This window comes from Lepidochelys olivacea, assembly GCF_965140295.1.
Source record: "Lepidochelys olivacea isolate rLepOli2 genome assembly, chromosome: 21".
NCBI lineage: Eukaryota > Metazoa > Chordata > Testudines > Cheloniidae > Lepidochelys > Lepidochelys olivacea.
In genome coordinates, this window is record NC_140431.1 from 11,385,864 (window position 1) to 11,397,240 (window position 11,377).

An 11,377-nucleotide genomic window follows, 5' to 3' on the forward strand; every position below is an offset into this window, starting at 1 on the left:
TCCCTTGCAGAACCAAAGGAGAGAGTGGGGAAGCTGCTAGCTCCTCCCAGCACCCGGGGAGCCGTCCTGTTCCTCAGCAAGCTCCAGAAAAGTCTCAGTCTGACTCGCAAGCGCAACCAGGTAAATGCTCCGAGTGTCTCCCGCTACACAGCGGGTGCTGTCCCCGTCTACGGCCCAGGTGCTCACGAGGTCCTGGACGAGGTGTCTGGCACCCTGAGCCAACCCACTCCTGGTAACACACATGCCTGCAGCTGGCTCTGGTGACCTGGCACTGTTCCCTCCCTGAGCTGCCCCGGGTGGGCTGGGGGACCCTACTGGTGCGAGGGGAGCGGAGGAACGTACACGGCTCTACCATAGGCCCAGAGCGTCCTCCTGCCGCAGCGTCTCACTCAGGGAGCCCTGTCTGTGATTTCAGGACAGTGCCCAGCAGGACGCCGAGACCAAGAGGACGAGGAGAGAAGCAGGGGTGAGTTTCCCTGCTCTTGTCAGCATATGTGGCCGGGGCCAGTTTAGGAGCTAGGACACGGGGGATGTCGTATGAAAGACCTGGGCCCCGGGGCTTGTCACGCTGTGAGGGCAGCAGGTTGCGTCCCAGGGAAGGGAACGCTTTGCGTTGCTCAGTAGTGGCCTCTCTGGCTGCCTTGAGCGGTGGGAACCGGCGCTGGAGGGAGTTTTATTATGGAGAGTGTGGAGGAGGTGATGTCCAGGCACCAGCCCATGATCTGACATCTAGGCACTGAAATGTGTCCATTAATCTCCTCGCCTTCTCTGGAGCCATTGCCCCAGTTCCAGAAGGGCACGTGGCATCTGCTTCAGCGTGTGGGTGAGTGTGATGCTCTGAGGCCCGTGGCTGTGCAAGGAACACGTGTGCAATGTCTGGATGGATCAGATCATGGCCGACAGATCGTACACATGCATGTGCAGGCCACAAGCCCCTTCTGGCCCAAGGACACGCATGTAAGGGAGTGGGCTCCTGTAATAGTTACTGCAGAGGCTGCTGGCCCGCTCGCTGGCCGTAGTCATGTGTTTCGCTTTCCCCCGTTGGGTTGCTGTATAGGTGGAATCAGGGGTGGGAGGCGACTTGTCCATCGCTGACCTTGGCCGGGGGACAAACCGCCAGGAGCAGCCTCAACCCACCGAGACCAGCGCTTCCGATTCCACGCTGGGCAGGCTGCAGGTTAGTCTCCACTTCCCAGGAACCGTCTGTCACACCAGCCGGGGTGGCTGGGCGGGTGGCCAGGCATCGTCTGCGTTTGCTGTGACGGGGGTGGGGGGGTTGTGAGGGAAATCCCAGCTCAGTTTAAAGAGCTCCAAGGGTGGGTCCTGAGGCAAGGAGCCATCTCCCTGCGCCGCTGGTTTGAATCTGGGCCAGACTGGTGGTGCCTGGAGTATTTTGAGGAGCGGAGCCGAGCATTGCAGTGGATGAGGGGGCATCTATGCTGAAGATGTGAATTCCAGCTCGAGGAGAAGTACCTGCTCCAGCCGGGGTTGAGCTAGTGTGCTAAAAACGGAGTACAGATGTCTATGCAGCAGGAGGGGCTGGCCACCTGAGGAGGTGCCTAGAGGCTCAAGGGGGAATGTACCTGGCAGGGGAGCCTGTTGGCCCAGCGGGGCTATGTTCTAGCCCGAGTACGTCTCCTCTAGCTGGAATTTACACCTCCCGACCCAGTGCAGATGGACCCGTAGTGCCAGGCCCCGGGGGGGCTGTACTAGGTAGGGTTGGGTGGGATGGGGCTGTGCAAAGCCATGCTCGCAGGGAGGGACCCCTCTAAGCTCCTCTCCACCAGTGACTAGCTATTTCCATCCCCCTGCCTGTGTTCCTATGCCGGGTTCTGCTATCCCCACCCCGGAGCTGTCACAACCTCCCTCAGGGCTGTGGCAAGCCGGGGGTGGAGCCCTCGTCCAAACTCACAAACAGGGAGCCCAGCACAGTTCGGGCCTCACAGGCAGCTGGCACATGGGTGGGCCCATCAGGGTTACGAGTGAGTAGCTCAGGGCAGCTGCTGGCCTGGCCCCAAGGCTGTCTGGCTTCCTCCGCAGAGCTCGCTCACCTCCCCCACGGAGAGCAGCGACGCCTGTTACTTCTGCGGCAAGCGGGTGTACATCCTGGAGCGGGTCAGCGCCGAGGGGCACTTCTTCCACCGAGGCTGCTTCCAGTGTCATCAGTGTGGAACCACGCTGCGCCTGGGGGACTTCGCCTTCGACGAGGATGACGGTGGGTCCCAGGAACGGGGCTGGGTACAGAGATGAGCCCTGAGAAACGACAGGCCTGGGGCAGCCTGGGCTTCGTGATCCAGCCAGGCAGCTCCCAGAGCTGCCTCGTAACAAGCCCTGCCAGTCTTGAGTCAGCTGAGTCCACCTATCCCAACGGAAAGGTGGCTCCATGCGGCTGAGTATGTGAGAACCACGTAACCAAGGCCCTGTCTGCTCTGCACAAAGGGTTGTGCCGGTGTCTTCATCGGGATTTCCCACCCGCTGCCTACTTTAAAATTCCAGGGACTTAGTCTCGTATTCGCCGAGTTTTATGAACTCACTAAACTATTCATCATGGCAGAGCACCAGCAATTCCATGTAGGATATTCTGTAGGGCACTTGCCCTAATGCTACATCGGTGCAAAAACACATGTGACTGGCAGAGACCAGCTGTGGGGAGGAAGGTCCGAGTTAAAGACTGGGGCAGTAAGAAATGCAGGCCTTCCGCCTCCCAGCTCCGTTAAATTTACAGCCCGCTTTAAAGCGTCCACTTAAAATCATGTGATTAACCACTATCTTCACCTACCTTACTGAGAACTTGCGGCTTTTAAAAAGGAAGAGAGCTGTAAAATCCAGTCTACCTGTCACTGTTCCTGCTGTTTGCTTCCCGAAGCTTTGCATTTCTTGCAGCCTGGCCGATGAGAACCAGCCAATGTCAGTTTCCTTTTTGTTTGAGGGTATGTCTGTATTGCACAAAAGTTGTGTTCTTTAATTTGGGCTAAAGCAGCGGTGAAGATGCAACAACTGGGCTGCTCACTTGGGTTAGCAGCTCAGGGTAAAGCCCATTGGGCCGCCTGGGATTGGACTCAAGCGGCTAACCTGAGATGCTGGGTCCACACTCCAATTTTAACCTGAGTTAGCCAACATGAGTTATGAATACGCTTTTTTTTTTTTTTTCCCAGCGTAGACAAACCCTTCGTCAGTTTCCTGCCCAGGTTTTTAGCCCTGGGAGATATTTGCCTGTCAAACAATGGCAGGGGGATGTTTGCTTAAAAACAACTGTTTTCAGTAGACAATAGTTTAAAAACCAGCCACATGGCACATTTCCGCTGACTGTAGGGTTTATAAAAGCTGCTTTTGTGTGTTTAATGTAGTTACTCTTGGGATAACCAGAATCCCTGAACGGACACATTGTTTTCTTCCCTAAGGATTGAGACAGTAACAAAGAGAGAGGAACACAGCAGAGCTGACGCAGTGTAGGAGGGGAGCTGCAGTAAGCAGATGAATCCTGATTAGAAAAGTCGTGTGACTTATAATATTTATATATTTAATCCATTTCAACCCATTTTTGCCACCTCCCCTTGGATTCCGCTGTTAATCTAATACAGGCAGGAGGTTGCTCCATTTCTCTTAATTCTTTTATTCTGATCCCCTCCAGGTGGTGGTTGTTACTGCAACCCTAGATCCTGACCCTACCCTACCCTTACCCCTCAGCTTTGATTATTTATTATTTGCATGGCCTCAGTGCTCAGGAGCCCAGTCATGCCCCATTGCGCTAGGTGCTGTACAAACACAGAGCAGAGAGACAGACTGTAAGCTCCTTGGGGCAGGGGCTCAGTAGAAGACAAGGGACGTCAGATGGGGGAGGACAAGGTAACAATGAGATGCTGTTGACCATTGTGGAAGGCGGTGGCCTCTGCCCACTAAGTCGGCCTGTTGAAATCAGTGGTGGTAAACCTGTGGTAAAGGCGAGGGAGGGTAGCAGAGGAATCTGATCCGTAGCGATGAGAGCATGGGGCTGAATGCGAGTTGGCAGCATCCCCACGAGTCCTCCTATGACGCTGCCTGGTTTCCCTCCCCAGGACACTTCTACTGCATGCTGCACTATTCCAGCCCCCGTAGCATGGAGGTGCCGGACAGCAGGTCCCAGGCCGCACCGCATGAGGTAAGTGGGACCCCCGCCGCAGCTGCACCATTGGGGATGTGTCCAGCACTGGCCGGCTGGGCCCGTCCCTGCAGATTTAGCCCTGTCCAGTAGCAAAGCAGTAAATGGGCTCTGGGCTGATCTGGTAACAAGCTAGCAAATGCAGGTCTCCGTGGCGGCTTCCCAGCCGCACTTCTAACCCTCGGCATTTGGCCCCTGCTAGGACCCCTCCCAGGGCGCCCGATTCTGCTCTCCCTCCGACACCAGCAGCCTGGGCTTGGCCACTGAGGCGGCAAAGCTGAGAGTGGATTCTGATGGGCAGGGCCCTCCTGGGAGCCCGTCCGCCTTCCCGAAACAGCTGGCAGCGGATCAGCCTTCAGAGCCGTGGGAGGGAGCTGGAGGAGCCAGGGAGGGCGGCGTCCCAGCCAGAGAGGACAGAGGCGCTGGCATGGCAGACATGCAGCAACCTGCTGCTCTGCCCTGCACTGTGCTGGCGGAGGATGTGGGAAGGCCCGTCTCCTCCCATACGGCAGGCAGGGTCCAGCCTCAGGACCCTGGGGCTGGCCGAGGAGATGGGGTCAACAGCTGGTCTCAGCGGGAGGAATGGAGCTCGGACGCAGCACTGTGGCAACCCACCCCAGGGCCTCCAGAAAAGGGGCCCGCACCCCCCGGCTTCAGGCAGGCCGAGGAGGAGGGGGAAGACACCAGGAAGAGGAAGAAAATTCAGCTGTCACCCTCGGAAAAGCTCAAGCTGTCCACGCTCAGCCTGGACTCCGAGACAGAGAGCCAGGAGGGTCCTGGGACGCACCGGGCAGGCTCAGAGCCGTTGCGAAGCGCTGTCCCGGCGAAGGACCAGGGTGCTCCGGAGAGAGGGCAGGTCTGCTGGGCTGAGCCCAGATTCAGCGAGGAGGCCGAAGGTAATTCCCGCCTCTGAGTCTCTGGTGCAGCTGAGTGCTCAGTTATCTAGCCAGGCTGTGAACTCCCCTCCCGCCTCTCCCCCAGCACCATGTGTCTAGATGCTTTCTCCCTCTTCCCCAGAGCACCCGTGGGTGCCCCCAGGAGTTACAGGGCAGAAAGCTGCCGTGGTGGTAGCTGATCTCCCTTTGCCTGCAACAATACTGCACAAGGCTGGAATTGAGGCCCAGGAATTTGGGTGGGTCCAGAGTGGCCTGTGAAGGCTCCTTCCCCTGCTGCTACTGTCTGAGGTGCTGTGTGAGACGAGGGGGGTGGGTCACAACCCAGTTCCTCGTGGACAGGCACCCAGCTCACAAAACCCACCATCACGCTTGGTTCCAACTGGCTCCCCAGCCGGCAGACTCGGGCCCTGAACGAGCCATGGAGAAGCCTGGCCAAATGAGACTGAATGTGCTGTTCCCATTGCCAGCCAGTTCCCCGCTCTGAGCCCTGATGTTCTGGGTATCTCGGGTCCACCAGCGATTTACAGCTGGGAAGGCGAGTTGTACCACTGATTGCCAGGGGACCTGCCCAGGGTTAGTCCTAAATCAACTGCTCTTCTCTGCCCAGACATAGAGGAGACTGACAGTGATGGCGAAGAGGAGGAGGAAGAGGAGGAGAGCCAAGATCTTGGGTACTTAACAAAGAACGTGAGTGTGATGAGTCTGAAGTCCATAGAGGTGTTCATGCAACAGACTAATACTAATGTGGCTACGTGGGTGTGACTGTGGGGCTAAGAGGACTCGCCCAGGGGCCCTGTCTATACTACAAGGTTTAACTTGCAGTAACTGGGTCCCAGACTCTGTCTCGCCCTCCCCCCCTTGATCACTTTTCCTTCTGCCCTAAACTTCACCTGGTCTAACTTAGATTGTAGGCTCCCTGGGGCAGAACCCTGCCTCTTGCTTGTTACTAAAGGGCTGGCTGGTGGGTTTATTTAAGAACAATAAAGAATAATCGTGGCTCATTCAATCAGCCCCAGGCCAAGGCCAGCCCGAGTCTCTCAGGGCTTTGTGGCTGCTCTGTTGAGCCCCATGGGACATGTGCCCCCTTCTGACCCTGGCTCTTGTGCTGTGCTTCCAGTGTCTCCTAAGTTTGGGCGAAAAGGAAAAATATTCCACCTTGAAGAGAACGCTGACCCGCCGTGCCAAAGAGGCAGAGATGAAGAGGTTCTGCAAAGCCCAGGTAATGCCGATGCCCTGAAGCTGGGGGGAGAGGGGGCCCCTACCCACTGCCTGTCCTAGTAAGGAATGACGGGGGTGGGAGAATCTCCAAGAGTCACTGCAGACACTGGGCTAGGACAGCTCTCAATAGGCCAGTTCAGAGCTTCCTCAATACCAGCCACCATACTGTCAGGGATTTTCTCAGTCTGGTCTTCTGTTCCTGTCTACACCAGTGGCTAGAGCTAGGAACCTAGAAATGGCTGCATGAGAATAGACCAACGGTCCATTGATCTAGTCCCAGTGAGTAACGCTGGATGTTTCAGTGGAAGACGAACCCCTCACCATCCCCACTGATAGTGTATGCAATTGTGCATCATCCATTTAACATGTTGTGTTAACTCCTGAAGTTTCTTGCTAACATTCCTCCCCCTAGCCCCCCCATTATTCACTCACTCTCTTGGGCATTGATTTGGAGAATAGACTGGAGAGGATGCTTATAAAATTTGCAGATGACACCACGCTGGGGAGGATTGCAGGCACTTTAGAGGCCAGGATTAGAATTCAAAATGACCTTGACAAATTGGAGAAGTGGTCTGAAATCAACAAGATGAAATACACTCAAGACAAGTGCGAAGTACTTCACTTGGGAAGGAAAAATCAAATGCACAGCTAGACAGTGGGGAATAGCCGGCTAGGGGGCAGTCCTGCTGAAAAGGCTCTGGGGGTGATAGTAGATCACAAATTGAGAGTTGTCACTGGGGTGCAGCTGTGAAAACGGCTGAGGCGTGTTAACGTGAGTGCTGTAGTAAGACATGGGAGGTAACTGTCCCGCTTTACTCAGCAGGAGACCTGGGTCCTATTCGGGGCACCGCGCTTTAGGAAAGATGGGGACAAATTGGAGAGAGTCCAGAGGAGGGCAACGAAAATGCTAACAGGCTTAAAAAACCTGACCTGTGAGGGAAGGTTAAAAAACAAATACTGGCATGTTTAGTCATGCAGGAGGATCTGATAACGGCCTTCAGATATGTGAAGGGCTGTTAGGAAGAGGACAGTGATCACTTGTTCTCCGTGACCACTGACGGGCGGACGAACGGCAGTGGGCATCATCTGCAACAAGGGAGAGTTAGGTTGGCTATTAGGAAAACTCCCTAATCACAAGGGTAGTTACGCTCTGGGACAGGCATCCAAGGGGGGGTTGTGGAATCCCCGTCACTGGAGCTTTTTAAGAACAGGTTGGTCAAACTCCTGTCAGGATTAAGTTTACTTGGCCCCACCTCAGTGCAGGGGGCTGGACTCAATGACCTCTCGCGGTCCCTTCCAGCCTTGCATTTCTATGATTCTACGACAGGGCTTCTGGGCTCCGTTCCCAGCTCTGTGGCTGACTTGCTGTGATCTTGGCCTAATCCCCGAGCTCTGTGCCTTGGCTAGCTGCAGTTTACAGATTGGGAAAGTTAATGCCTCCCTCGCAGGGGTGCTGAGCTTTACATGATGACAGTGCATTGATTAAAGGTGCTGTACAAGGGTGACATTATTATTAATTCCTGGGGAAGTTCCTGGCTGCTGAGAATTGGCCCTTGGCATCTGTTCCCCCTGGCCAGCAGCTGGAGAGGTCATAATTTGACGCTTCCCCAGAGGTTACAGTTGATAGGAAAGGAAGACAAAGTATCCAAGTGACCTTTCCCCGGTGCATTCCAGTCCATCCAGAGGCGTCTGGAGGAGATTGAAGTGACGTTCCGGAAGCTGGAGGAGAAGGGGATAAAGCTGGAGAGATCACTGCGGGGCGAAGGAGGTAGGAGGGATCCCCACGTACCAGTGCCTGCACACAGGCACCACTAGGATGCCCTGTCTCAGTGTCCCACGGGGACCGGTATCATCACCCCAACCCCCATTCACCAGCCCTTGTCTCCGGATCAGTGACATCCAGTTTGTCTCTGGGGCGCCTCTCTGTCCTACCCATGCAGTCTCCCCTCTTCCCGCCCCCCCCAGGGACCCAGTCTGAGCTGAAGACCCAGTGGATGAACCAGTTACTCTCTCTGGTGCAGAAGAAGAACAGTCTGGTTTCCGAGGAGTCGGACCTCATGATTGAGTAAGACGCGGTTGTGTGTGTCTGGGGGTGGTATACTGGGATTCATTGGATCAGTGCAATTCAGTGCTCCTTCAATAGCCCCACCTGTGCTCTGCCCCCGACCTGCCCCAGCCAGGATTGTCTCTAACAGTCCCAGCAGCTGCCCTTTTAAACAGAACTGCAGAGAAACCCTTCCTCTTCCACTAAAATTGAGTAGCCTGCAATGTGCCTGTCCCTGACCAGTGGCATGGTCTGATGCCCCAACGGTGGAAGTGAGAGGAGCTCTATCCATTAGAAAGGCCAGGGCTCTTCCTTGCTGGGGGACGGTATCTAGCTCTGGCCAGATTCAAGACTGAACCTTAAAATCCCAGCAACCCATCGCAGTGGCCTAAAATGGCGGTTTCTATTTTCCAGCGTGCAGCTGGCCTCCCCCTCACTTGCATCTCCCCAGCCAGCGGAGGGTGACATGAGCTCCCAGTAGAACTCTGACCCTTTTGTGCACAAAGTTGTTACACGTACGTTGTGCCAAACGTGCTTACGGTATTGCCCAGTTCCAGCCACCCCAACGTCCTGCCAATCCACCCACCCAGCCGGGAGCGTTACCAGCCTCCGTAAATGCACCTGCTGCCTCTGAGAGAGAGAGAGAGACCCGGGGCAGAGGACTTCCTTCAGGCTCTTGCTCTGGGGAGTGGAGATCTGCCCAATAGTAAAGGCCCACGGGCTGCTGCAGTCCCGGCCCTGGGGTCTGACACAGCTCTTATTTTCTCCCCCTGCAGGGTGCAAGGGCTGAAGCTGGAGGAGAAGCAATGCCAGCTGGACGAGGAACTGCGGCGGTACATGAACATGGAAGGTGAGAGGGAGCATGGCCTTGCGCCTTCCTTTTCCGGGCGGTCTGGTCACACGCGCAGGCGCCTGGGGAACGGAGGCACGCGGCAGCACGGCTCCTTCCTGCCTCGCCAGTGGAAACGGGACGGTGGCACAAGCGATCGGCACGACTGGGTGTGATTCCGGACATCCTCCAACCGGAGGGCTCCTGGCGGCCTGTCTCTGATCGCTGCCTCCCTTGCCCCCGCTGGGAAGCAGGAGGCTCCTAAGCGCCAAGTCGATTCACTTTTCTGGAGCAGTGCGGATGAGCAGGGCAGTTGCATCCCATTCAGCCTGAATATGTGTCCTGCCCCCCTCTGCTCCCGTATCGCTGCAGGGAAGGAGGGCGTCTGTGCAGAGGGACAGATTTCCCTGCCACGTGGCCTTGGCTTGCACCGCACAGCGCCTCGGGGCGGGAGAACCGAGGTCTCAGGCCGCTAGCAGGGCGTGCGAGGCACTCACTCCCTGCTCTGTTCCTGCAGAGACGCTGAAGATGCCCCAGGACAGGCTGGCGGAGAAGGAGATCCTGGCCCAGCTGCTGGAGGTGGTGAACCAGCGAAACGCCCTGATCCATGTGCTGGACGAGAAGCGCCTTAGCGAGTTGAGCGAGGCTTTCCCAGGGTCGGCCTGATGAGCCGCCGGCCCAATCCCTGCCACGGACCGCTTCCCCACGTCAGCCTGGCTCCTCGTTCTGCCAGGACACGATGGGACATGACGGCCCAAGAGACTGTGCGGGCCTCTCCCCAGCAGTGTGAGAGCTGCTGGCAGGGTCAGGTCACCCTGAGAGAGGTAAGGGGGCATGTACGGAGGCAGCATGCCCCTGACACTATGGCTAAAGCCTCACTGAAGGGGGTGAATCTGCTGCCTGGAGTGCCAGGCCCCTCTTCCGCCTGCTCTGGCAGAATGCAAGGACAAGCCCAGTTCTTGGAACGGGGGCTTCTGTTGATGGGGCTGGGCCCCTAACCCAACAGGCAGGCTTAGCAAGTTCCTCTCTCGTTTTAGTGCTGGAGCGCTGCTCCCCAGACCAAAGGGGAGCAGATTTGGTTGCGTGGCAGAGTTTGCCTTAGGCTTCATCTCCAGTAGGGAACAAGGCTGACACCACACCTGGCTTGTAGCATGTTAGAAATGCCCAAGGCAGCTGTCCCGTTAACCCCGTGTTGCCAGGTGGGGGTAGAGCACCTAGTGTTTTAACCCCGTAGCTGAAGGATACACGAGACTCCCCGTCAGGGTTTACTCCAGCTGCCTTGCAGCGTGGATGTTTAAGCCATGTTAACTAGCCCCTTTTCCCCCAGTGAAGACACAGCCTTGGCTTTAATGCTTTATCGGCACGATTAAGTTATTCAGGGCATGAGTTCTCAGGTTCCTTTTAAGCCCAGTCCTCAGGGAGTTGCTGGATTCCTTTCAGATCAGTCCTGTTAGAAATGCTCTTGGTGTCCCCCAAAATGTTTCCTTCTGCAGCCCAGACAAGGGGGCCTATCCAGAGCCAATCAAACAGCTACAGGCTGCAGTATCTGGCGCACAGCGCCTCCTGCTGGTCCCCCTCCCTGCAGATTCCTGTAACTTCTCCTCCTCCCTGTCATATGCAGTGTTGTTGTGGCCATGTGGGTCCCAGGGTACTAGAGAGACAAGGTGGGTGAGCTCTGGGTAAGCTCAAACTTGTCACTCCCTCGCAGAAGTTGGTCCAATAAAACATTTTACCTCACCCACCTTGTTCCTCCCCTCTGTCAGCAGATGTCTTCAGCGTCCATGGAAACTGGTGGGACTTACTAATGCTCAGTGTGATCTCCGGGAGGCTAACAGGATCCAGCCACAGCCAGCGAAAAAGACTAAGGAGCAGGAATTGAAGGGTAGGGGGAGAACGGCTGGGTTTTGTCCGCGGGTGCGTCACACACAGGGTTAGCTTTGATCTAGTTAGCTCCACTTGCAGGGAAGCTGTGGCTGCGTGGGGCTAGCCATCCAGTGCATACCCTGGGCGGGGTCATATAGCCCGTGGTGCTCCTGTGGTTGGAGCTAGCGAGATCAAAGCTAACGCCAGTATATCTACGCACTCCGAGAGATGGGGGGACAGGCGTTGTAACTCCAACTCCTTAAGGCTTTGCAGACAAAGCTGCACCATGTGCCTCTCTTATTCCTGACTAGGGAATTGCTCACAGGTGGTTCCCTCTTTGCAATGAAGCTTCACGGAGCTACCTGAGGGTGCCTGGAGCCCTGCCCACC

General features: G+C 56.2%; 1 protein-coding gene across 3 annotated transcripts in view; it reads left to right on the forward strand.

The window, feature by feature from the left end:
• MICAL1 (microtubule associated monooxygenase, calponin and LIM domain containing 1) overlaps positions 1-10,862 on the forward strand; it is a 41,642-nt gene extending 30,780 nt beyond the window's left edge. For all 3 annotated transcript variants that reach the window (XM_084610958.1, XM_084610959.1, XM_084610960.1), the window contains exons 14-25: positions 11-120; positions 416-466; positions 1,058-1,177; positions 2,041-2,215; positions 4,056-4,138; positions 4,341-5,034; positions 5,642-5,721; positions 6,152-6,253; positions 7,927-8,020; positions 8,218-8,317; positions 9,073-9,146; positions 9,643-10,862. In XM_084610958.1, the coding sequence (XP_084467084.1) occupies positions 11-120; positions 416-466; positions 1,058-1,177; positions 2,041-2,215; positions 4,056-4,138; positions 4,341-5,034; positions 5,642-5,721; positions 6,152-6,253; positions 7,927-8,020; positions 8,218-8,317; positions 9,073-9,146; positions 9,643-9,791 (1,832 nt within the window). In that variant the 3' untranslated portion in view covers positions 9,792-10,862. The remainder of the gene's footprint in view (positions 1-10; positions 121-415; positions 467-1,057; positions 1,178-2,040; positions 2,216-4,055; positions 4,139-4,340; positions 5,035-5,641; positions 5,722-6,151; positions 6,254-7,926; positions 8,021-8,217; positions 8,318-9,072; positions 9,147-9,642) is intronic.
• Positions 10,863-11,377: the final 515 nt, after the last annotated feature.